At 40.9% G+C, this 27,533-nt stretch overlaps 1 protein-coding gene across 1 annotated transcript in view; it reads left to right on the top strand.

Moving 5' to 3' along the window:
- LOC111149019 (pleckstrin homology like domain family B member 2) overlaps window positions 1-27,533 on the top strand; it is a 218,046-nt gene that overhangs the window by 127,962 nt on the left and 62,551 nt on the right. The window contains exons 3-4 of the mRNA XM_022505904.1: window positions 4,952-6,291; window positions 26,551-26,913. Coding sequence (XP_022361612.1) covers window positions 4,952-6,291; window positions 26,551-26,913 — 1,703 coding nt within the window. The remainder of the gene's footprint in view (window positions 1-4,951; window positions 6,292-26,550; window positions 26,914-27,533) is intronic.

Here is a 27,533-nt window from a genome sequence, read left to right as displayed (position 1 = left end):
TTAGGAGAAAACAGAAAAACTATACTCTTTAAGAAAATTAAACTTTTAAATATCCATTTTTGACCTGAGGTGTTAAACCCTTCAGCTCTGTGCTGTTCACAGAGTAAATATTTAAAACGCAGTGTTTGGGCTCGCTGTTTAATTTTTGACTTCTACTTAATCATGTGTGCTCTGGCTTGCTTTCAGGATTGCTGTCTCTGCACATTGTGGGAATTCTTCTAACTTAGCTCTGTTTCCCATTTTGTATACATTATCTTAAAACCAAAGTCTCCCCACTAACTGACTTTAATTCTCTTCTTGTCTATTCTAATATCTCATGGATTTCCTTTTGTAGCCTTGTCTAAAATATCCTAAATGGTTGGAAGGTTGCTTTCCAATTTAAACCACTCTTAGGGTAGGCAAATGGCTGGGACCCTTGAGGGCATATCATACACCGTGGTGGAGAGGGGTAAGGATTTAGATTACTATGAGAGAGAAATGCATCATTATTAAATACAGTTCATCTTAGCAGAGTTACGTACTAGACTTTTTTTTTCAAAAAGGAGCATAATACAGAAAATAACCGTATCTTTTTCCTTACACAATTTTTGTTATTAATTCCGTCGGAGACAGGATATTTGCTGTATGTGCAAGTAGCATAACCTCTGATGGGCTTGGGAGTTTGTTTATACCCTTAAAAACACAGAATTTTAGGTGTAGAAGTGGTCTTATGCTACCATCAGATAGTACTCATCAGATTCCCTTTCCTTCAGTGCGACTAAACTGTGTTGTCATTTCTTTCTACCATGTTTTCCATAGACTCCCCACTCTTACTGGTTTTATCCTTTACCAGTGTGTCAGTCAGTTCTTGGTAAAGGCACGTGTCACACTGTATGGCAATCATTTGTTCATACAAATGTCTTTCTCTTTGGATCATAAACTGTGTAAAGGCAGGAAGTGGTCTATGACCACATACTTCCCAGTGGCCAGCTGAAAGCCTAGTTTATGGTAAGAACTTTAGGAAGATTAACACCCTCGTAGTAGCTAACAACCCCCAAATCTCAGTGGCTTAAGACAGTCTTGGGTTGGCAAGGGTCCTGTTTCACGGTGTCCTTATTGAGGGGTATAGGCTAATAAAGTCTGGATAAACTTGGACGCATGCTAGGCATCTTGGCAAGGGGGTGGAAAGAGTGAATCATGCCCCAGCCCTTCATGTTTCAGCTTGGAACTGACATGTCACTTTCTCTTAGGAGACATAGCCATACACACCTATGACCTTGGGAGCAAGAGCAACACCTCTTTGTTTCTGAGAGGAGGAGAACAGGAATGTTCGCCAGCGCCACTAATACCTAAGTCAATATCTGATACATGGTGGGCACCTGAGAACCATTGAATGAATGAAGTACTTAGAACTTTCTGCTGGGATTTTAGATTTTTCCACACAGTAAGCAGAACCACTTCAAATATATATACTGTTAACTACTTTTTTTAAATTAATTAATTTATTTTTTTATATCTTTTCAGCATAACAGTATTCATTGTTTTTGCACCATACCCAGTGCTCCATGCAATATGTGTCCTCCTTAGTACCCACCACCTGGCTCCCCCAACCTCCCACCCCCTGCCCCTTCAAAACCCTCAGGTTGTTTTTCAGAGTCCATAGTCTCTCATGGTTCACCTCCCCTTCCAATTTCCCTCAACTCCCTTCTCCTCTCCATCTCCCCATGTCCTCCATGTTATTTGTTATGCTCCACAAATCAGTGAAACCATATGATAATTGACTCTCTCTGCTTGACTTATTTCACTCAGCATAATCTCTTCCAGTCCCGTCCATGTTGCTACAAAAGTTGGGTATTCATCCTTTCTGATGGAGGCATAATACTCCATAGTGTATATGGACCACATCTTCCTTATCCATTTGTCAGTTGAAGGGCATCTTGGTTCTTTCCACAGTTTGGCGACCGTGGCCATTGCTGCTATAAACATTGGGGTACAGATGGCCCTTCTTTTCACTACATCTGTATCTTTGGGGTAAATACCCAGTATGTTAACTACATTTTTTGGAAGATGGGGATGCTAATATTACTTTACAAGCTATGTTCAGCAGACTTCTGAGAATTGTCTTGTAACCACTCTGTTCACTTTACTCATATTAGGGAAGACATTGTGTTTGATTTTCTAGTTTTTCAGATGCTTAGAGTATGGAATGGGTACATTTGCATGATTTAACGCTTTGCCTGAGTCATTAAGAAGAAGAGCTGGGGAAAATGTTAAAGTCATCAAATATTTACATATTAAGTTAGTCTGACCAAGAAGCTTTTTTAGAAGAGTTAATATCTGGCTCAACAATTGGACAAGAGCTTTGGAAAAATGAGAACCTAATCGACTTAAAAGTGAAGTATTTCTGAGAACATTTAAGTTCTACTTTCTGAGCAAATTTCAGTGATGTAACAATGTTTTCGACTACAGTGTAGTCACCATGTTTTACATTAGATCCTCAGATACCCATCTTGTAGCTGAAAGTCTGTGCCAACTCATTTACAACTTGAATGTTCTCTCTCTTTCTCACAAAGCACAGACACACACACGTGTTTGTGAAGTGATGGATGTGTTAACTAACCAGATGGTGAGACGCCATTCATAACATAATGTATATTAAATCACCATAGTGTCCATTCTAAATATCTTACAGTTTTATCTGTCAGCCATACCTCAATAAAGCTGAAATAAAATAAAATAAATATTTGGGTTATTTGCCCCCCCCCCATAATAGATAGCACTGTAATGTCTTCATGGCCCCCTTTCTTCCTTGTTTCTTCAATTTGAAAATATTTAACTTGAGGGAATTGGCCAAGGTTTGCTGAAATTTCAGCATGGCAGACCAAGTGGAAAGAAGTCCATTGAGAACAGAGGGGAGCATGACTGGAGGTCATCTTGGTTTCAGTCCTCTGAGGGGACAGAGGGAGGTGTGTCTGAAACCTGGCTCGTGTTGCTTTCAAGGTCATAGCTGGTGGTCATAGACAATTGCTGAAAGGGATGTTTGGCTTGGGAGAAGAGATGGCACTGACCCTGAAGACTGAAAGACCTGACAAAGTCCAGATTGCAGGACCAGATTCCATCTGGGAGGCAGTTCTAAAGGAGAATCTCATTTTTTTTTTTTTTTTTTTTTAAGGTCTGTTCCAAAAGATAATCATGGTTTTAATCCCTCAGGGCAGGAATTTGGGCTGGAGGGTAGAGAACCCCAAGCAGAGCTTGTTGGGGGAAGCTGAGCTTTACAAGTTGATCAGTACTTAGCCCATCTAGGATTTAAGCACCCAGACTGTTTCTTGGTCCCAGCCTGGATAGGAAGCCAATCCCTACTCTACTGCGTGAATCTGCTGAGGAAGTCTGCAAAGCTGAGCAAGGAAGGCAAAGTCCCTGATCTCTGGCTAGGATGTGGGGGGAAGGCTGTGACAGAAATTGAAAACTAGTGTTCATTGATTGTCTCACCAGTGGGTCCGTAGGAGTCAGGAGAGGTTGGAGATGAGATGGAAGTACTACACTTACCCCTCTTCCTTGAATTTGTGGTATCGTTATGGAAACAAGCACATTATAAAATTGGTTACTCACCATGAGCTACTCTGCTGATACAGAGACCAGAGTTGTAATACATAGTGTCTGAGGAACCTGAGGTGTTGGACGATCTCAGCAGTGCCTGAGTTCAATGAGAGTGTTTAAAACTATGTCTTTGCTTTGATGATAATCTGCAGAATACATATTTTTATCAGGTACAAACACAAGCCTTCTCATTTGCAGTGATAATTTGTATTTAAAGTATGTTTTCATAACCTAAAACTTTAGTTTCTTAAGTTAGTGCAATTCAAACTAGAGTCCAAAAATACTCTTCTGGGTGCATACATTTTTAAAGAAACTGTAAGCATGGAGGATAGAATCCGAATCTGAGCCATAAAGAATGGGTGGGCTCACATGGGTACAAAGAAGAGAGAAAAGTGTTTCCACAAGAGGCGAGAGTGTGAGATCAAGGATGAGCATGATTCATTTAGGGGACCTGGAACTTGAAGAATACTTCAGTTTCAGGTTTTAAATCCTGCCTCCTGACCTTGCCATGGCAATAGTTTTGGGAACCCTGTTTTCTCTGTTTCCTCGATTACCTGCCTTCTTCTGATGGGTGCATGAACTTTATGACATCTTTATTGAGAACGTGACTCTCACAACCCCTTTAAAGGGTCATTTTCTGACCCTCACATTACTGATCAGTATGTAACGTGAAACTTTCTTTGTGTGCCAGAATGTGAATTTTGTCTCTGCAGGACTGTACTTCTGAGCAGTTCATGATTCTAGCAGAGACGTCCAAAGGAGGGTGCGTTGCATCACCACGCTGGCTATTTGCCTGCTGCTCAGGAAGCAGGTGGTCCATCGAGGACCAGGACACTAACAGGAAATTGTCTTTTTTATGGAAGAACCTCACCTGTACTTTGTTAGGCATTGTTTTTCTCAAATATCATCGATGGCCTCTCGAATTATTTTTCTTTTGTACAAAAAGCATCCCAGATCAGTGTTCTTTTTTTTTTTCTTAAGATTTTATTTATTTATTTGAGAGAAAAAGAGCACAAGCAGGGGCAGTGGCAGAATGAGAGGGAGAAACAGACTCCCCACTGAGCAGAGAGCGCTACATGGGGCTTGATCCTAGGACCCTGGGATCATGTCCTGAGCCAAAGGCAGAGAGGCTTAACTGACAGAGTCACCCAGGTGCGCCCCGCCGCCCCCACTCCAGATCAGTGTTCTTTATGGTTCTTCATTTTACAGTAGTTTAATGAGATTTATTACTAAAACAGGGTTTGTGTTTGTTGATTACATCATGTTTGTTAATTACATCAGAGGGCAAGGCTGTTTGTTCAGATGTAGGCTGACAAGTACTTGGTCTTTTTCAATCTTCTTTGCTAAGTAAAACTTTTTTTTCCCCCCTTTACAGATTCCGACAAGATCATGGCGGAGCACAGCCACAAGCAAAAGCCGCTTGATTTACAGAATGGTAGCTTAGAGGCCAGCTTTGTGGCAAATTCCCTCGAGGACAGTTCCCCAAACATGATGGAGAGCCTGAGCCCGAAGAAATATTCCTCCAGCCTGAGGTTTAAAGCCAATGGAGACTATTCGGGCTCTTACTTAACCCTCTCACAGCCTGTGGCTGCTAAGAGAAGCCCTTCCCCTCTGGGATCCAGTGTCAGGAGCAGCCCCTCGCTGGCCAAAATCCAGGGAAGCAAGCAGTTCTCCTGTGATGGAACTGACAAAAGTATTTCCATGAAACCGCCCACCCCTCTCCTCAGCACTTCCCCCTCCCTCAGTGGGTACCCACTTGGGAAAGCGGACTTTGATCATTATACTGGCCGGGACAGCGAAAGGTCCTTGAGGCTCGCAGAGAAGCCTCCCTATTCCAAATACAGCTTAAGGAATAAATCCCATGACAATGTCTACTTTCTCGGGGGGCTGGAAGGCCGAAAGGCGTCTGGCTCACTCCTGACCATGTGGAATGGAAGTTCCCTGAGCGACACTGGCCCCTCTCCCATCAGCAGATCAGGGGCGGCAAGCATGCCTTCAAGCCCAAAGCAAGCCAGGAAAATGAGCATCCAGGATAACCTGACCCTTCAGCCCAAGCTGAGCCGACACAAGGAGCCAGCGTCTGAAAACATCGGTTTAAGAACCAGGAAGTATTCAGGCAGCAGCCTGAGTCACATGGGAGCCTATAGCCGCTCTCTCCCCAGGTTACACAGGGCCACTGACAACCAGCTGACGCCCCTCAGTTTGCCTCCCAGAAACTCTCTGGGCAATTCCAAACGAACGAAACTGGGGGAAAAGGATCTACCTCATAGCATCATAGACAACGACAATTACCTGAATTTTTCTTCTTTGAGCTCAGGGGCTTTACCCTATAAACCCTCTGCATCGGAGGGGCATCCTTATGTCAGTTCCACCCTCAGCGTCCCTGCCAGTCCTCGAGTGGCTCGGAAGATGCTTCTGGCCTCCACCTCCTCCTGCACCTCTGATGACCTTGACAGGGCTCCCTACTCTGGGCCCGGCCCAGGGCACTTGTTTCCTCCCGGGGACGTGTTTGCCGCCAGGAGGAACTTCTCCTGTGGGTCTGTCGAGTTCGATGATGCAGACCTGGAGAGCCTCAGACAGGCCTCAGGAACTCCCCAGCCCATCCTTCGGGAGAGGAAAAGCAGCATCAGCTCCATTTCCGGCCGTGATGACCTGATGGATTATCACCGGCGGCAGAGGGAGGAGAGACTCAGGGAGCAGGAGATGGAGCGACTGGTAATCCTCATCTGACTTGACCTCACTCTTCCCTTGAGCAGCTTCTTGGAGACACACTTGGAGGCCTGTAGGAGCTCCACGTGCCCCAGCCACTGCTTTGCCTTTCTAGAATTCTGCAGTCCTTCCCTTCCTCAGTCCCTACTGCTGGTCGTGTGGGGGCGTTTGAAGGCCTACCTGTACCTAGTGTTAGATTACGTGGCTCTGCAGAGTCCTATCAAGTGTAGATTCCTGATAAATCTAACCAAGTGGTTGTGAATTTTACTGAATTTCTTATAAGTCTTTCAAACTTTTCTTTAAGACAGTGAGTAAACACTGATTTGTATCACGGCTGCCATCAAATTGATATGGCATGGTCTGATAGGAGTAATTGGGGAAATCACGACTGTTTAGGAATTAGGCAGTAAACTTTTCTGTAGAGCAAGTGGTCTAGAAAATTGAAAGGTCAGCTAAATGTTGCTCAGCCTTTTTCCTGCTCTGTACACATACACATACCTTCCCCCCCCCACCATACTCCCTTCTGCAGTGTCTCCTAGTCCATACAGTGACACCCAAGTACACATCCAGGGAAGTTTTTTGAGTTGTCTTTTTCTGTTGAAAATGGATTTTTGCTTACTGTGGGAAATACTGAAAACAGTAAGAAAGGGGGATACTATCCCTTGAGAGTCCCATTCATGAATGAGGGCAAAGTGCTGCATTCTTTTTTTTTTTTCTTTTTCTTTTTTTTTTTTTCCCCTCCAAAGTGCTGCATTCTTACCCTTTTTCTTTTAAGCATAGACTTTTTTGTCTATGTGTTTCTTAGGACGAACAGGGTGAGAATTTACTTTAATTTATTAATGCTGAGTTGTTCCTTAAAGAGGGATGCAGCAAGGGGATAAAGCTGCTTTACAAAAGTATAAGAGTATCAAAAGGATTTTCATTGCTAAAAGAAAGTATGCTGGAGTAAGATTTCTGAATCACATACCAAGCTGAGTAATGCCCTACAGGATAACAAAATCGTAACCTTTGGATTCGAATGGGCAGAAACCATTTGCATCTATCCAGGACAAAAATTGTTTGGAATTTTACACAAAGAATCATTTGTGTCCCTCATAGATGTTGATAAGTCAGTATTGATCCTTGCAGATAGCCTAACCCGTAATAGTGAATGCAAACGAATGTGCATACCCTTAGAAAATTCTGTATTCCTTGGGTGGCTCTGTTAGATGGTGCGCCAGTATGACAGTTTCCTTTGTTATCGTAAATAATCTTCCAGAGATTTTTCATGGTCACAAAAAGGCATTGTATTTGGGCTTGATTCATTGACAGTTCAGGAGAAGTTTTAATTAGCATATGAATAAGCCTTCTTGTATGCAGCGTAGCAAATCTGGCTCTGTAGTGTGATGAACAACTCTTACTTTTATTATTATTATTATTATTATAGTATAATTGACACACAGGGTTACATTAGGTAAGTTAGTTTCCAGCGTACAACATAGTGATTCTGCAAATCTATACCTTAGGCTAAGCTCACTGCAAGTGTGGCTCCCATCTGTCACCTTACAAAGCTATGCCATTGACTCTGTCTCCTAGGCTGTACCCTTTATCCCTGAGCAACTACTCTTAGTGAAGCCAGAAAGTTAAGCTCTATTGGATAATTTATTAAGGAATCCAGGAGAGCATTTCAGTGGCTTCCCTCACTCCAGTGATCTTCCTGAGATGCTATTATTTCCTCTTCTGTTCCAAGGACAGGAAACCAACCTTGAAAATCACCTCCAGTTTTCATCTTTAGCACTTTTAAGTATAGGTGAATTTCTCGTTCCTCCAGTTTCCCCAAATCTACGAAGGTTCCTGACAATCCAGGAAGTGACCTTCCTTACTGCCTGTCAAGTCAGGGCCTTGTAAGTCACAAACTAGATCTTGGTTCAATTTCTTGGGAGAATTTTATGGATATTGCCTCCAAATATAAAGTTAGATCCCTTTTTTGCTTCATAAGGGGCTTTATGATATTCAATGAAATGAGGCTTATTTTTAAATATGACGTTTTGGTTTTGGCCCCTGTTGCTTAGTCCGTTTGTCTAATTACATCCCAGTAAAAGGGAAGAGAGATTCTTATTGGCCCATGCAAGTAATGTTATTGCTTTTAAAAAATAAAGTGACTGGGACACCTGGGTGGCTCATTCAGTTAAGCTTCTGCCTTCAACTCGGGAAGTGATCCCAGGGTTCTGGGATCCAGCCCCATATTGGGCTCCCTGCTCGGCAGGAAGTCTGCTTCTCCCTCTGCCTGCCACTCCCTCTGCTTGTTCGCATGCTGTCCCTCTCTGGCAAATGAATAAATAAAATCTTAAAAAAAATAAAAAACTAAAAAAAAAAAATAAGTGAGTTAGGAAAAATATTTCTTCCTGAATTCTAAGGGACCAAGGAGAAGAAGCTACCCTTGAAAGAATGTTTCCTTTAGTTTACAAAATCAGAGTCAACTAAATTGAGGGTTAGAGATAGATGGAAATGAATGCTAAAGGTGTACCCCATTTAGACAGTAGAATATTACACACAACACCAATGATTTTCCATGAGACATATGGAAATTAGATTTCCAGGATCAGTTCGATGAGTTCTGTAGAATTCTTATTCCTTTGCATCTTGGGTCATCAGCTTGATTTCATGAAGTCATCTATTCATGGACTAAAAGAAGTCCTGGTTTAACCACCTTGTACTGTTTTGTGCTTGCCTATGCAGTGTCAGCTAAGAACTCAGAAGCCTCTACTCACAAGTCTGTTTCTGAAATCTCGAGATTGAAGAGAGTATCTGGTAAAGGTCTATCTACGAGGCTCTGAGACTCTTTGTTTAAGGCACATTCTAGTCTGTAACTAGCCGCAGAGTGTGTAAGCAACCACGAGAGGAAAGCAGAGACCACTTGGTGAGGGTAAGGGTAAGTGTCTGTGGTTCATCTGTGGTTAAGCTCATGAAGAGTAATCAGCAAGGAGAGGTAAAATCCTCTGTCGGTGTGTAGGACATTGGTCTTATTTAACCAGTGTTTCCCCGGAGGGTGAGAACGTATCACAGAGCGTGAGGACATTCACAGACACCCAGGACCTTTCTGTAAAGTACGCCATCTCTGAACATTATTTGTATTATAATATTTTACCCATACAAAATTAGCCTAGGGAAGGCTGAGCTTCTCATTTGATTTGACAGATCTTCCTATGCTATTTTTGATGGTATTGAGCTATTCATAAATAAGGGGCATAGCAAACCTAATTAATTCTGACATTCTTTTTGTAAGGTTAAGGAACAAATCTGGTGCTTGCCCAGGGATCAAGTGGGAAAACTTAAGGATGGATCATGTATAAAAGATAAGTTGGAAAAAAAATTTTTTTCCCTGAATTTAAGGTCCAATTTTGGGAAGCAAAATCAAATATGAATTAGAGAAGATTTCATTACGTGACTAATACAGGATTGTGGATGCATGAGAACAATGAATATTTGCAGTTTGTCTACTGAATAAAGCAACAACATTTTATAATAAACAAGAAATCTTAAATCATTAGGAAATGAGGAACTTTCATTTGAAATATTTAGGGATATAGCACAAAAGTTTTTCCTGTGAGATACCAAATCTCTCTGCTTTCCTGGGCAGGTTATGTAGAAAAATAACCTTTTATTACCTTTTGTAAGCATAGGCTGATTTATCCAAGATCATTCTGTCATTTCAATATAGGTAACTGCATTTTAGCTTTATGTTTATAAGGTATTTGTCATGCATTATGTTTTTTAAAATTACTTTATGAATAAACCCATCAAAGTGTGCAAGTTTTGCCATAATTTTAACATTTTATTACATTTTTATAGCTTACTATTTCAAGTATTATAAACCAAGTCAAATAAAGCTCCCTTTGTGCAAACCTACAATTTTTAAATTTTCACCATCGTTTGTTCTTCATGGTCTTTTGTCAATTCTGGAACAACCAGATATTTTAAGAAAAAAAGTATCTAACTTAAAGATATTGGAAATTATGCTTAAACTGACACATCACAGAACATGATTACTATTGATATGAAAAGGTGTGTCACAATTATAATTCAGTTTAGTTGAGCACAACTTTTATATTTTTCTTCACCTTAAACATTATATGGAAGTGATCTTAGCTTATCTTTTCAGCAAACTAACATTATAAGACATTTTAAAAAATTCAGGTAAACTAATCCCTTTGTGATAAAATAAATCCAAACTTATTTTAAGTATGAAATTATAGGAGTGCCTGGGTGGCTCAGTCGGTTGAGGATTGACTCTTGGTTACTGCTCAGGTCATGATCTTAGGGTCCTGGGATCGAGCCACACAATTGGGCTCTGTGCTCAGTGTGGAGTCTGCTTGGGATTGTCTCCTTCTCCTTCTGTCCCTCTTCTACTCATGCTCTTTCTCTTTCTGTTAAATGAATAACTCTAAAAAAATAGGAAATTACATATGTACTATACCGTACATTGATAAAATAAGGAAAAAACATACAGCTGATTTTTAAACCAGGTTGTCAGATCGTACTGACTTGTACTGACTTGTACGAGAGTTTGCTTTGATCACATAAACTTGCTTTCTAAGGAAAAAAATGCTTCTGAAATCAGCCTTTTTTGATGGGACAGTTCTTTTTCTTAAAATGCGAACATATTTTAATTATTAGAATTTCATTGCATTTTCTTAGAATTTTGGAAATATTAGATTTATCTAGATGCTGATTAGTCTCTAAAGCAATCAGAACAGAGGTTCTTTATTTTAGTTTATTATTATCCTCAAGAAGTAGGGAAATACTTCATTCATACACAGTGATTTTTTTTCCCCCCTGAGGTACAGAGCCTCAGATGAAAAACTTAAAATTTGGTTCTATAGCTTCAGCTACAGATCGAAAGTAAATACTGGAACATAAAATTTACTTGTTCCATATCTCAAGAGACTGCTCACTGTTCCACTGGGCACAAAATAGTGTCCTGATTTGAACTCACAGATAGTGAAATAACCAACAAATTAAAACAAGAACAAATACAAATGTTCAGTCATGTCTCACCTGAGCAAGGTTGAATTTCAGTTCTACCTGCAGATCACAAGTGGCCAGACCATCAAACCAGATCCCCACTCATGACTGCCACCAATGGAGATAACTGTTGGTTTGTGTGCAATCCCAAACCCAGGTCAAACTTGGTCAAAAATTAGAAACAGAAGCAAAGCACAGCCAGGAAAGCAAACACTGCAGAAAAGAGCAAGTCAGTGAAGGTAAAGTTCTCCTGCCATCTGGGATTTACTCCAGGAGCCAAGAGAAGCTGTGCCTGGATTTCCAGCCCCTGGGATCTATTTCGTGAAAAATGCAATTTAATTGACCCCACAAGACGAGTGTACTTGGACATTTCACAGGTACCTCCAAAATGTCAAAGCATAATTTTCAAAAAAGAAACAGAACTCTTACATAAATATAAAATGAATAGATGCCAAAGATTTATTTAACTCATTAGTGAGGAAACCGAGCAAAGTAAGGTTGGTTCACTGAGCATAATTTCTATAGTACTTTTTAGCTAAGCTGTGATTATACTAGTGTTTCTTCTGGATTTTTTTGTTGTTGTTTTTTTACTTGTTCAATCTTTATTTGAAAACTCAAGGTAATTATATTGAGTCTTAAAGATTGAACCCTAATTATGAATCTCCAAGGACCTATTTATGAAGTATAATAATCCACTTTGAGTCTACATTAAGTGGCCTCCAACTGCTGTGCTATTTGAGATGTTTAGTTTTTCATAATTTTTATTCCTTCTTTCTTGCTCTCAGCTGCCAGTTCTTGCCTTTGTCATTATGCCAGCCTTTTTTCTTTCATTTTTTGATTTTTGAAACCAGATATCAAGCCTTGTTTAAAAATATTCCAAACTAAGAGTTACCAGGTCCAAGTGAGGTCTTGAGAGGGCTCTGTGCACATGAAATGTATGTACTCCAGTCCGTAGACCCGTGACCTCCTTCTGGGCTGGTCTGTGGTGGTTACAGCTATTTTCCAAGTGGAGGACATGAATGGATGAGCTGTTTCCAGAAGGCTAGGATGCTGATTCTATGACACACTTCAGTTTTCTAGAGGCTAGAGGAATAATTGTACAGTAGACAGGATATTCTGTTAGTTCTCTTATTTGCCTCCCTCCCAGTAATATCGACATAAGGATGGCATCTAGTGCATCTTAAGGTCTAGGGAAAAGACATTTTAAAAAGACGGGGGGAAAATGAAAAAACTCTGTAGCAAACTTGGGTGCTGTTAAGAATCTTCATTTGGTTACAATGCCAAAAGCATCTGTGTGCTATCGTGGAGAACCGGTGGTTCCCCACAAATTGCACTGTAGCAATCCAATATTTTCTTTCTGGCTGATGGCAGTCTTCTGTGGTGCCTCAGTAAATAGCATTGTCACCATATGGAACTATGTGGGGCCACACTTGCCTTTTATTTTTCAAACGCGTTGTAATGTGATGCCCATCTCATGAAGCCCCAGGTTTCTAACTTTCTACACGCTCTACCATCCTGAAGATAAGGTTGGCTTTCTTTCAAGGAAGATGTTAATATTCCCGTGGCATTATTATTGGAATAGATGAAATGTCTGGGTCAGCAGTTCTGTGCTGTTTGGAAGACATTTTGTTCCAGTAGCTTCTCTGAAAGCTCTTTACAGCTGAAGACTTCTAAATTGCACGAGGCTGGGACCGTGTTGATCTTCTTCTCTGCTGTATATCCACCTCCTAGCCATTGATGAGAGTGTGATAAGCATTGTACACCTGTTTTTGAAAAGAGTAAATGAATATTTTGATACCCATTAATGACATTCATTCTGCCTTTCCTTATTCTGTGGTCGAAGATTCTTCCCCTTGTTCTCAAACATCCCAAACTTAAGTTTGTGCACTTGATTCCAGGTAACCATGAAGCTCTATGAAAAAGAATGCAAATATCTCAGCACAAATGCATTCTTTTGCTTCCAGAAGTGGGGCAATTCCCTTCCAATATGCAGTTAAAAATGAAAAGGTGAAAATTAGATGGTTTCCTCTATTTTGCAAATTTCTTAGCATTCTTTGTAAGAACTGGTGCTCTCCAGGGTTATACAGGGCCAAGGCTGTAGGACCCAGAGTCTTGCTTGTGTACTGTTGAGCAGCCCAGAGACCTACATTTCTAAAAGTAAATATCAGCATAATGGTGGATATTTAAGGAATTACAGCATTCTATAAAATAAATGTATATGTTCACTAATCGTAAAATGGTAAGATGCAGATACCATTTTAAAAATGAGAGAGCAAACAGGTTGGTGCTATTTAATTTTATAATTAGGAAAAACCATTTGGGAGAAGTGTGAGCCTTGTTAGGTGAAGGTCACTCTAACCAAAGGTGTGCCTTGCTTTCTTGCCGGGATTCTTGCTACCTGCACTTCCTTGTGATTTCTGACCCCAAAGACAATTTGGGCATTCAGACTTTTTTTTTGCATTGTGAATTTGACAGCGTTTCTTGGTTGGAGACAGAATGGCAACGTTAAGAGAACGTCTTATGCAACCTAGCCATAATATTAATCTTTTTTTTTTTTCCTGAGAAGAATGTGTTTGAAATGTGAAGTCAAGCTTAAGTATTGAAAATTATTTTGTTCTCCAGTCTCACGAACTTGGAAGGGATCTCTTCCTGGTGTGGCCTTTCCCCCTGCTACATCCTGGCAGAATTGTAATTTTTTTTTTAAAGATTTTATTTATTTATTTATTTGACACAGAGAGAGAGATCACAAGTAGGCAGAGAGGCAGGCAGAGAGAGAGGGGGAAGCAGGCTCCCTGCTGAGCGGAGAGCCCGAAGCGGGCCTCGATCGCAGGACCTTGGGATCATGACCTGAGCTGAAGGCTGAAGGCAGAGGCTTAACCCACTGAGCCACCCAGGCGTCCCAGAGTTGTAATTTTTTAAAAAATGGTTGCACTAGTGGGGAGTGGGTCAGTTAAACTCCAGGAAGGTGAGAGGTTGGTTTACTGACCAAATTAACTTGGTGGCTTAGACTTTTTAAAGGGATATTTAGAAATTATGACTCACTTTCTATATTATGACTCAGAATGTCTATTGTTACATTAGTTTATTTAATCTTCAGAGTTAGCATAAGCCCTCAACTGATTCATTTTGGTGAAGCCTTGGCTCTAATATTTCAGTCTGTCAGTTCTCTGCCATTCTGTACCTTTCACCTTGATGCCTTTACCTGGATGGTCAGTGTTCTAGCTCAGAAATATAATGGGAGCCATAATTGTGAGCCATATGTGCAATTTTAAATTTTCTTATGTTCAGAAAACTTTTTGAGGGGCACCTGGGTGGTTCAGTAGGTTAAGCGTCTGCCTTCGGCTCAGGTCGTGATCCTGGAGTCCTGGGATCGAGCCCTGTATCAGGCTCCCTGCTCAGCGGAGAGCCTGCTTCTCCCTCTGCTCCTCCCGCACACTCACACGCATGCTCTCTCTCGCTCTCTCTGTCTCAAATAAATAAAATCTTCCTTAAAAAAGGAAACTTGATGAAACAGTGAAAATAATTATGCTATATTAGACAGTACAAGCTTAGAATGGTGATGCTCTCTACCTGTGTAAATCAACTGTCCCTTCTGTACGCAGACTTCCTTCATTTCTAATAAAATAAGACTAAATCTCTAAGTAGTGAGAAGTATGAAGTAGACTCCTGTCCGGTTAGATCACTTTGGGTCATCAGAAAATAAACTGCAGACATTCTCTCTGTGTATTTTAAGTGGCCAGTTGTCACATGTATGTAGTTGTCTAGTAAATATTGAAGGAATTAATCATTAGCAAATTAAGAGTATCCACTGTCCTCAGTCAACTGAGACTAAAAACAGTTATCACATCTTTTTCTTCTCCATCAGTTGGATCACTAGGTGCATAGAGGAGTGATGGGAAGGAAGAAAAAAAGTAGCATTTAGCAATAATCTAGTGACCCCACATTGGAGAAACACAGAGCCAACGTCTCCGTATAATTCTTTGTTACACTAGTCTGTGACTGTTGCTATTAAAAGCAGGTTTCTCTACACGCGGGAGCCAACCGTAGGTCCTTATTACAGTGGCAGTACAAGCTATTGCCTCTTGATGGTGCCACACATTTAAAGATTCCTGCTCAGAATTGAGGGATGTGGGCTGTGACTCCTCAAGCAGTTTCGTGTTCTGGGCTCAGCACAAAAATATAGAAAACACCTTGGATGAAGAGGCAGCTGCCCTGTCAGCCAGGGAGCGAGTCTCCTTCTTTTCTTAAGATGATAAATTCATGCAGGAAGGCTCATGACTAAAAAGAAATAAAGCTCAGAAATAAAATTCACAGGAAAAGGTACAAATAAGATGGAAATTGAAAATATAGTATATCTATACAGACAGGGTAATGGGGAATGACTAGCGCTTCTTCGTAGAAGAATGATCCCCATATTGGTTGTTAAATTATCTAAATTAAAAGCCATTTATTCAGCGACCTTTTAAAACATTTTTTCATCCACTAATAGGTCTAGTGACTGTGCTGGCTCATTGTAAGGTGAATTTTTCTTCTCCGGTTCTAGAAAAGCTTATGGGATATCTACTCTGAAGAATACTTTGAAAGTTTGTGATTAGTTTTTTTTAAAAAATTATAGAATACATATTAGAATAGAAACATATGTCACTTTTTCATTGGAAGGATTTTGTCAGCCATTTGTGCGGATTAGGACTTACTGGAAGTCACTTGCAGAAAAATCTCTTTTTCATTTTGAGGTAATTGTAGATTTACATGCAATTGTAAGAAATAATTCAGAGAGATTCTGTGTACCCCTTATCCAATTTCCTCCAGTGCTAACATCTTGCGAAACTATAGTTTTCCTATCACAGCTAGTATATTAACATTGATGCAGTCAAGATACAGAGCAGATACAACACCCCAAACTCCCCCCTGCAGGCCTTCTGTAGCCTCCTCCACTTTCCTTCTACTCTCAGCAACTCCTTAACCCCTGGCATCTGCTCGTCTGTTCTCCAGAGCTATAATTTTATTATCATAGGAATGTTACATACATGTAATCATATACTTTGAGTTTGGCTTCCTCCTCGCTGCATAAGTCTTTGGAGATTGAACTAGGATGTTCCATGTCATTGCTTCTCTCCAGCTCAAGTCTGGGATGTATGAGGTAAAGGAAATCTCAGGGAACTCATTTCTGGGTCCCTACGTGCCCAGTTGATCTGCTGCCTTTTCTTCATCTTTTGGTCTTCTTCTGTTTGTCTTATACCAAATGTGTCCAAGGTTCTCAGTTACACTCAGTGGGAAGAATAGGGAAAAATACCTCCACCTCATCTTCCCAGAAGCAGGAGTCAGGGATATTAGTTTTTAAAGTTCAGAACAGCCAAGAACTTTGCTCTGGTGAAGTCTAATTGATCTCAAGGGGGAAATCTGTATACGGGGGCATGTTCTGCTGAAGAATTTTGGTTTGGAAAAATTGATGTTTCTCATTCAAAATTGCTAAGACCATATCCCAGTTCTGGGATTGTAATTTGGATTTTGAAAAAAGACAATTTTAATAAAATGCCTAAATAGAAAAAGAATAAGTTTCTCAGACATGTATTAGTCTTTCATTTTGATTACAGAATAAGAGAGCCAGAATATTGAAAAGTCTGTCTTTCCCATTAGATCATGAAGACCAAGGCCTAAATCATGGTAGGCAGAGATTACAATTTTAAAAGTTGTTCTGGAAGCAAGGAAAATGTAGTTACTTTCTTAACATTTCAAGTAGAGAAAGAAGACTTGTCACTGTTTATTTTGCATTTTTAAAAGATTTTATTTATGTCAAAGAGAGAGTACAAACCCAGGAGAGAGGCAGAAGGAGAGGGAAAGGTGAGAAGCTGCTATGCAGGGCTCGCTATGGGGCTCGATCCCAGGACTCCAGGACCATGACGTGAGCCGAAGATAGACACTTACTAACTAAGCCACCTAGGAACGCCATTATTTTGCCTTTTTCTATATAGAACTGTAGCATGCTTTTATAAATTTTAGAACACGGTATTTTCCATGTAATATATCTCTCATAAATAGTTGCATTTACAAAACTTTCAGGTGATGTGTGATAGTCCACCCGTTTTTGGCTTTGTGTTTTACATGTTAGACTTTCCTATTTTTTTACTCTACCAACTTCTTTGTGCATAAAGAAGGTTCCTTAATTTTTTTAGGTAGATTTTCCAATGTGGAGATTTAGTTGTGGATTGAAAAAATTAAATATTACATAAAATTCTAAAGGTATTTCAGTGGATTGCATTTTATAAACCATGATCCTTCAGGGGAAACAAACAAATAAACAGATTCCCTGGAACTTGGTTAAGCCAGGGTGAAATTGCAAATGAACAGCAATATTTTAGACTTTTGTTGTGTTTTCCTTAATGGTGTGTAGCAAAAGCACAAATTTTTTAAACAGAAGGGATCTAGGAACCTTGTAGATTTTCTTCTGACACACTACAAGGAAAAATAATTGGCATACTTCTTTAGACGCTATGAGGAAATTATGAATATACTGATCACATGAATTTCCTGTTTGTAGCCAGTGCTTTTCAGTTGTAGGGAGAAGTGCATGATATCCCCCCCTTCAGTTATCTGAGCTGAGGCAATAATGTTATGGAGTCATTCATAATCAGCACTTTCTTTGAAGCAATATCTATTAATATTTTAAGAATAGTTCAGCGCAACCCTGATATCTTATCCAAGTAAAATTTTTCATCACTTGTATGTCTGCCAGTTGATTTTAAATGGCAAAATGATGCAAAAAGGCCTTAGGAAAAGGACGAAAATACAGCAGATCTAAGTTAGATGGTTATTGTAGTGAGAGATGCACTTGCATCTGCTCACAAATGCAAGAAATAACTGCCAGTGGAAAAAGCGAGTTGAAGCAAACATTCCTGGTCTAAAAAGTAACAGGATCAATTAAGTCAGGTGATAGTATTTTAGGACATGTTCGATGTAAAGGAAAATAAAAATCAACATTACCTCAGCGTCTATATATATATGTTATATATAATTTATATCCTTATATAACATATTTCATATTATTGAATTATTAGATATGTTAATAATCATCTATTTAGTAAATGTATTGATAACATAAAATAGTATATACTAATTTTGTACATATATATTTCTTAATTACAAGCTCCTAAAATAGGGACACAGAAAAGGACAGTGGGTAAGGACTGCAGTAAGGACAAGTAGCTTTAAGGGAGATGTTGACACACTAGTGAGTAATAGTAACTAAAAAAAAAAAATCTGGAGTGTGAGGGGTTGATTTATGAAATGAGATTAGAAGAGCTGAGTTTCTTTGTCTGAGTATGAGCAAAGACAGGAGATGATAAGTTCCTCAGGTATTTGAATGATGTGTGTACTCATAGGACAGGAACACTGATAATCTTGGGAGTGTAAGGTAGAGTCAGAGAAAATGTGAAATAGAAATCTGGGTTTTATGTCAAGTATGAATTGTGTGCATTGGAGAGGAGCATGGATTTGGGGGGGATAGTTACTTCTAGAAATTACTCTGCTGGACTTAATGTGCTATGGGGAAGATGTGTTGCTCTGTGATGGTGGGGCTAGAATGACCACAGGTCACAGAGAGACTGAAAAGATCTCTTCCTCCCTGGGTTGCTATGGCAACTGGGCAGAGCTCTGTTGCCAGAAGTTCAGGTATGTGATTCACCCCGGGGAGGGCAGTAGAGGATTTTTCTCTCCTTCCAGACTGGCCAAAGAGCCCCACAGATCTGTGAATTTTTCAGGGAGACATTTGGCTGCATCAGATATTTTTCCTGTATTGCCTTTCCCTGAGAACAGTTGAATTCAGCTGTTAGGTTTGCTTGTTAACTAATACAGTAGTCCCCCCCTTCTTTGCAGTTTGCTTTTCCTGGTTTCAGTTACCTGCTCTCAGCCTCGGTCTAGAAGCAGGTAATCCTTCTTCTGACCCACCATCAGGAGGTCAGTAGTAGCCTAATGTTAGGCACCATATCTATGCCATTCACCTCACTTCATCGCATCATGTAAACATTTTATCATCTCACTTCATCATAAAAAAGGTGGGTACAGTACAATAAGGTACTTTGAGAGAGAAGGAGAGAGAGACCACATCCATAATTTTATCACAATACATGGTTATACTATTCTATTTTATTATTGGTTATTGTTAATCTCTTAACTGTGCCTACTTTAATGCATTAAACTTTACCATGTTTAGGTATGTACACATAGAAAAAACCATCGTGTATATAGGGTTTAGTACTATCCGTGGTCTCAGGTACACACTGAGGGTCTTGGAACATATCCCCCTCGCATAAGGGGGGACTCCTTCCTGTATTAGTGATGATTCTCCAGGACCCACAAGACAGCTATCAATTTCACTTCCAATTTTTTATGGAAAGCATCTCTAATCATTGATAACAAACACTGAGCACCTGCCTTGTGACAGGAACCAACTTAGACTTTAAACATTCTCACACACACTCCTTTATTGATTCCTCCCAAGAAGCCTAGGGCAGGTGCTGATCTTATCGTCTCCGTTTTACAGACCAGTTTATAGAAACTCAAAGGGTTGAACCTGATAAGAACTTCTGTGTTATAGGTCTGGTACGTTTCAGAACTTCAAATCCAAATCTTTGTTCTTTCCACTTAATCAAACTTAGACACAGACTCTGCTCTGAAAGCCCAGTGGTTCCGTGTGAGAAAAAGAAGTCGATTTATCCACAGATCCTTACAATACATGGTTACAGAGAGAAGCACTGATATAATATATAACTGAAATAATACCATTATTTCAAAGTGCTTCTCCTTTCTGCTCACTGTACTTGTAATTTTCCTGAGAAATGGGAGGTGCCCCTTCTCTTACAGAGTGTCTAGTCTGCACAAAGGCAGGATACACTATTCTAGATTGCAAAGGGCTGTGAATGGTGGAAGTGAAATGCTGAGCTTTGGTGACTTCTTTGAGATAGGGAATGTGTGGAGGTGTGAAGGGAAGTAAGGAAGCGGAATAGTAAATCTGCTGGGTAATGTGATGACGATAATTTATTGTCTGGGGCGGTGGGAGAAGGAGAGGACTTGAGTACATTTGCAGACAGAGGCAAAGGATTTGAGAGAGGAAGTAAGTGTGTAGGGGAGGGAAAATTGGTGAAACAAAACCGTAAGGATAATGGGAGGGCATATAGACTCAGTGAGGCAGGTAGAGGGCTTTTCCTTGGGAAGACTGAGCGACTCTCCTTAGATGCCTGTGCTAACTTATATTGTGTATACTGTGTTCAAGAAGCGTGTGTGTGTGTGTGTATTATGTATATGTATACATTATATATATAAACAAATATATATATGTATTTGTTTGTGTTTTAAATCCCCATGACACCCTACAAGGTAGATACTCTAGTAATTCCCTGCTTTATGCATGAGGAACTAAGACCCACAGAAGCTAAATGACTTGCCCAGAGCCTCACAAGTAGCTATGGAAAAAGCATTGAGGCTCCAGAGTTCCTGCTCTTAGCCACTGTGGTACCATGAAGAAAGGAGGACCAGATATTTAAAAAGAGGTAGAGGAGGGAAGCTTAGGGCATTGCACAGGATGACCTTGATCTCCTTAGGCAGTGCTTTTGTGTATTGGGATGTATTGACTATATTTGAGAAATGAGTACTGAAAAATCACTGAGTGGTAAGCGGTGTCCTAGTTATCTGCATTGCCTTACTTTTCCTCAGCATCTGGTTTTCCGTTATCATGGAGCCAGAATAGGTATAGTTGATGCAAAATCCTCCTAGTAATCTTCACGTAGCAAATGCTTGCTGATCAGTTCATAGCTGTCACATTATTTAGTAAGTCTTCAGATGACTTGAACTTGCCTCCAGAACAGATACGTCACACAAGCCATTGCTCTTTCATTTGTCAGATGGACCTCTTTGCACAACAACCCTCTGATGGGGCACATGCACACATGCTTTTTAAACAATGGACAGCAGAATGAAGCGCTGCCCGGACCACAAGTCTAAAGGTAGACTTCTCAAGTAGACTGGAAGATAAAATGTTCTTAGCTAGACATTACACTGACACTGATGAAGATAATTTGTAAAACCAAAAAAATAAAAACTCCTTACTTACATATACATAGTTTCTTAGATCAGTTGTCCTAAACTGATAAAAATAATACTAGGGCAATGTTTGGATAAACATGAAGGCCAGTTACGAAGTGAAAGGGTGCTGTCTCCATATACGACCGTCCTCTCTTCTGATACCAAGCACAAGTTCAGGGAGTTCCTGGGAACCATCCACCAGTTCATGAATTCACTAGAAAGACTTACAGAACCCACTGAAAGCTGTTGTAGTTAGGATTATTATTTATTATAGGGAAGGGTTAAGATGAAGATCAGCCAAGAGAAGAGAAGCGAAGGAGAAGCAGAGGACGGAGTCAGGAGGTTCTGTAAAGCTTCTGCTGCCCTCTCCCTGTGGAGTCAGGATGTGATATGCTACCTACACTGGTGTGTGGAGTGTGGGCAGCCGAGGAAGACCTGGTAAGCTTCAGTGTCTGGAGTGTTTATGGAGACATCATCATGTAGGCACGACTGATTGATTGTCCACTTGGTTAATCTCATCTCTAGGTTAACCGACTTCTGGAGTGGCCAGCCCTCCCCCTGAGACTGATTATCAGGAGTGCCCCACTGTGTCTTAAACAAAGATAATCCAATCAGGTATGACATAGATTACCTTCCAGAAGCCCACAGTCCAACAGTGAAAGCCAGACCTCCCTTTGGGCAAAGCCAAATTCTTTATTACACGGTAAATAAATGAGCTGCCTTTAGTAGGATCTCTGAGGCCCTTGTCTCCAAACTTTGGGCCTGTTACCTGCTTGAGCTTAAGCAAGGCTTATCAATCATAATGGGCTTCTGTGGAGAAAACAAAAGAAAAAAAATTATCTCAGGCTTAAAACAGCATAGGTCTCTTTCTCCTCCCCTTTCCATGGCCAGCATGGGTTGAATGAGGCTTCTGCTCCCTATTTCCTTGCTCGAGGTCAAGGCTCAGGGAGCCAGCACCATCTTGAGCGTCACTCTGCAATGGCAAAGCAAGACAGTAATGGACCATGCATGTGTTGGCCGTCCAGGCAGAAGGGACACACATTGCTTCTCACATGTCATTGGCCAATGCAAGTTTGACACTTACATCAAGTTTAGGGGTAGGAGACTGAAAAACCGTTTTACCCTGTGTCCAAAAAGACAAGAACTGATCATCATAGCCCTAGTCACTACCCCAAGGGGTTTATCTCTAAAAACAAAAAGACTCACATAAAAGACTTTTAACCATCACTCTGTTTTCCCCCCTCATTTTCCTACCTAAATGAGACATCAGAATTCACTCATGGAGTCTTAGAAATTCTGCTTACATGCTGTCGGCTCCATCTCATTCTGCCATCCACTTTTAGACCAGGTTCTCTGACTCTTGCTGGTTCTTTATTTAGGGTTGTTGGGATTGCTTAAGTCCTGGTATACAGAGACAGAGAGTTGACCCACTTCTCTGCGTGTGCCTTGTCCCTCTTCCTCCACAGAACCCGTCTTTGCAGCCACACGGCAGTTGCGGATCATGAGCATGCTCTTTAGTCCCCGCTCTACGCCGTGGCTTACACGGTTCCTTTATAGACTTGCCCAGCCCACTGCACTGGCCAGCAGGCCACGCAGACTCATATTTATCCCAGGGTCTCAACTCAGATTTGTCCTTCTGTAATTTTTGTCCACTACTTCCTTATCTGTGAATTTATTGGTTTTCTGTAAATCGGTTAGCACCCTTGTCTTTGACTAACTCTTTATGCCTTCCACTAAAGATGTAAGGGTAGAAATGCTGTCTTTTTCTGTCCTTGTGTCTCCAGCACAGTAACAGCCTGAGAATAACTTAATAGATCTTTGATGAACTGGCGATTATGGAGATATTGAATCACTAGGATTGACAGGAGAGAGAAGTAAAGTCATACTTAGCAGTTACAACAGGTCCTCTTGAGAAAAAATACCTTCTTTCGACTAAATTATTTCTGGCCATTAAAAGTTGACCCTTGCTTTTATGTTAACGAGTGACCCACCATAGTTAATTTTAACACAAGGAGTTCAACAAAGATTCCTACTGCCTTTGTGGGTATCAGGCAACTGTTTTCTATGTGATTTACCTCTGCACTACATTTCCAGTCCTGTAGCCCGGACTGGCTGCTGTTGGTTACCAGGGGATGGATGGGGCTGGGAGATGGGAGACGTCTCTGACCGAGGGCTGTAGAGAGAGGCATTGCCAGACACATTCCTCAGAAAAAGAAAGAAAGCTCTGAGATCAAAACACACTCAGTCTGCAGTGTTCTTTTTTTTTTTTTTAATTGCTGGGGGAAAGAACCGCACACCATTTTCTTCCGGTATCTATTTTAAGATCCTGTGTCCCCTTCAAATCTTTCTTCTATATATGTGGTATATGGAGAGGAGGAAAGGGAAAACAGAGAGGGAGATTAAGAAATGTATTTAAAATAATTTGATTCAAATGACCTACTTTTCAAAGTCATAGCACCCATGTTTCATGCCATTTAGATGCCTAGGCCTTTTCAAAAGAATGCGCTGCAGAATGCTGGTTGGGAGAGGTGGGCAGGAATTGAAGACCTTCAAGTGGGTGGCCCTCCCAACTTGGCAGGTCACCAGGTGAAATGCCAGATGAAGCTGGGTTTTAGGTGGGCGGCCATCCATCTCGGTCCCTGTTGGAGCTTGACGTTCCAGCATAACTATTCACAGTGACCTGTTTGGTTCTCAAAGGTCTGCTGGTGTAGAATAGGTGCCCTGGTTTTAGGCTCTCCCAGAGGGGAGAATATTGGAGTGATGGATGGGAAGGAACAAGACTCCAGAGTGAAGAGGGCTCGGGGGAGAGTGATTTTATGAGCGTACGTCTGTACAGGGTTTTCCTTAAAAGGCTGCATATAGTGCTTTCTGAAATGCCTTGCAGACTTTCTTCTGACGTACTTCTTGACATCAGTTTATTTTTCTTCGGTGCAGCTCAGCGTGTCTCAGCGCAGCCTGGATTTCTCTGAGACTCACAGGCGGCAGTGCTCTGTGTGTGTGTGTGTGTGTGTGTGTGTGTGTGTGTGATTCAAGCCTGGACAGATTGGCTGTGAATGGGGTGATAAGAATAGAGAGAAGCACATACCAGTAAACCACACTTCCTGCGCACAAGCCTTTGAATACTGCGTTTCACTGTCTGAAATAGCATTCATCTTAAGGCTGGGATCATTTATTCCCTGTGGAATTAAGCAAGAGCACTGGCAGCAGCAGAAACTATTTTGGGAAAGAGATGTGGGAGGAATTTTGCTATGTATTACAGGCGAGGCAGAAGTGCCTTCCGTGGTTTTGAAGCCCTGGTAAGTGGGGAATTGACAACTTTCAGATAATCCCACACCGTAATTACTGTCCAGGCTAATGTGTACACACTGCGATCTATAAAGGTCGTCAGTAAAGACGGAGTTTTTAGATGCTTCAACTTAAGTCACCTAAATGGCAGAAAGAGAACTTTCCTTGGGAGATTAGCATTAGCGTTTCGTGCAGATGCTGCTGAGAAGGGGTAAAATACAGCATCTGTTCCTGTCCCCTCCTTAAGTATGCCCTTACAGGTGGTTTTTGCATATTCCCATGTAAACTTCCTTCCCTCCTCAGAGAAATATAAAATAAAGCAGTGAATGCTGTGCCCCCCCCCACTCCCTCCCCGTGAAGCTGAGGTGGGTAGGGCTTGGCAGCTGACGGCAGCTGCAGAGAGAAATAAGCCCGGGGCTCTGGGGTGGACAGGGCACGGAAGCACATGGGATCAGTGCCTGCCCTGGGACGAGGCCATGAGGACGGAGCTGCAGCGGGAGGCCGCAAGTTCAGGCAGTGAATGGGAGGTCGGGGCTCATAGGAGCCAGTGTGACAGTCCTTTTGATCAAGCTATTGCTTTTGCAGGGGTGAAGTGGGCAAACTTCAGAGGACAGAGAAAAGTCAGCTGCAACTTAAATGACTTCTGTCTTGTCATTGAATTAGTGTATCTAATGGAAACCAAGACATTATGTTGGTCTGTTTCTATTTAACTTTGCTATTGGATAGTCAGTCCTTCAACTGGTAAAGAACTGAGTACCTTCAGAATTTTGTCTTTACGAATTAGCTGCAATTAGAAATCGCAAACAGCAGCCTGGTGCTATTTTAAAATTCTTTATGTTTTTTCCACGGAAGGCTTTTGAATTTTTTTCCAATGTGGTAGATGTAATTACAACAGATTGTTGTTGTTGTTGTTATCTTACTTTCTTTTCACTTTGGCCTTGGAATTAATGTGAGAGGCAGAGATGTTAAGGTTCCTCACCCCAGACAGTGCTGTCGAGATTTATGATAAACACTTCATAAATTACATCCTATTGCTCAAAAATATATAGAAAATTTACTTTAAGTCAAAACCATAAATATCCACTTGTTTTGTATGGGGAGCTTGGTGAAGAAATAGTACCATTATAGACATCAATGGCCTATATATATATTTTTTAAGCAAATGAACTATCATCTTATGTTCCAGTTAAATCGAATCAAAATGATCTCAGAATCTGAAATACATTGCTGTCTACCTGGACGTGACATGAAAAGTTTTTCATTTTTATGCAGTATTTCTGATTCTTTATAGTTTTAATTACCCATGTGAGAAATTGGTGGAAAAGACCTTTATCTCATGACAAGACATAAGAAAAGTACTGAAAAATTTGAGGCATGTCAAGAAAAAATTTGAAAAAAATTCAAGAAAAAAATTCTTTTAAATTACAAGATTCTTTAAGTAGTATTTTTCTTTTTGTGTGTCTATTTCACTAGGATGCTAGAGAAGTAACTTTAAGCACAAGTGTTAAGTCGATAGGGTTGAAAGAGGTAGAGTGGTAGAGAAGGAAGGGGGAGTGAACATTTTTTAAAAAGGAGATTTTAAAAAAAAACAACTTTGAAGTGTCCAGAGGAGAAAAAGCTTACCTGGGGCTGCTACGTGGGAGGATCCACACTGGGACATCTAAGGAGAGGGGACAGCCCGAATTAAGTTTGGGAAGAATATCAGGCATTTTCCCCCCGGGGTTTCACCTGGATCCTTAAACACATTCATCCAAGATGACGGAAACTCATCACCAGCCCCCTGACTGTGGGTTTACCTGTGGGAGGAAATCACCAGTGGTCCCAGGCTCTTCGATCTTTTTCTTTGTGATTGTCTGCATTGTCACAAACTCTCTAACCGTCCCCTCTTCTGTGTTCTAGGAGAGACAGCGCCTGGAGACGATCCTCAGTCTCTGTGCTGAATTCACGAAGCCTGACAGTCACTTGTCCACCGGCACCACCGTAGCCGATGTGCAGAAGATCAACAAGGAGCTTGAGAAGCTGCAGCTGTCTGATGAGGAATCTGTGTTTGAGGAAGCCGTGGTGAGCCCTGACGCCAGGTACAGGTGCCACCCGAAAGGCTCTCTCCACGATGCCGACTCGGCGGTCTTTGGGAGCGTTGGGCAGAGCAGTGCCGGCTTCCTTTCTCCCAGGAGCATCAGGAATGATGAGCTGCTCAGGGACCTCACGCCTGCCTTCCTGAAAACGTCCAGCGAGTCTGCTTATCTTAGTATCCTACCCAAGGTAAAGGCAACAGAGCAAAAAGATCAGGATTTAGGGCCCGGGGCTCTGCTTCTGCTTTGGCCCAGAGATGAAAGGCTTTGTCGAACTTGTTTCCCAAAATGTTTTCAGTGAAGCTTCAGTTTAAGAGGTAATTAGCTAAATGAGGTGCAGCAAATTAGGGCGTTTATTCTTAAGTAACAAGTGTGCACCGTAAGAATTGTAGCAATACAGAAAACTCCAAAGAAGGAAGTTTCTCTTTTCTCTGCCCCCTCCTGGTTGTACACCTGAGAAATAAACACCAAAGTGTTTTACCTGCCTTCTTCTTATTTCTGTGCATATTACAGCCATAGGCATGGACGCACAGATGCAAACATATGGTGTTCTGCCCTTTTTCTTTGCCTCACTCAATGTTTGCACATTTTTGCATTTTAGTACACACAGCTCTGGCTCATTCTTTTTAATAGCTGGCTAGTATTCTATTGTTTGGAAATACCATTTAAATTGTTTCTAGGTTTTTACTAATAAAATGGATATGCAGTGAATATTGTGCAAATGTATCTTCAAGTTCACTTACTAAAATTGGAATGGCTGGGTCAAAGAGTTTGTATGTTATTCATTTTATTTTTTTTTTATTTTTTTAA

The sequence above is a fragment of the Enhydra lutris genome, unplaced genomic scaffold, assembly GCF_002288905.1.
Source record: "Enhydra lutris kenyoni isolate GAN:26980312 unplaced genomic scaffold, ASM228890v2 scaffoldscaffold2, whole genome shotgun sequence".
NCBI lineage: Eukaryota > Metazoa > Chordata > Mammalia > Carnivora > Mustelidae > Enhydra > Enhydra lutris.
This window is presented reverse-complemented; position numbering and strand designations above follow the sequence as displayed.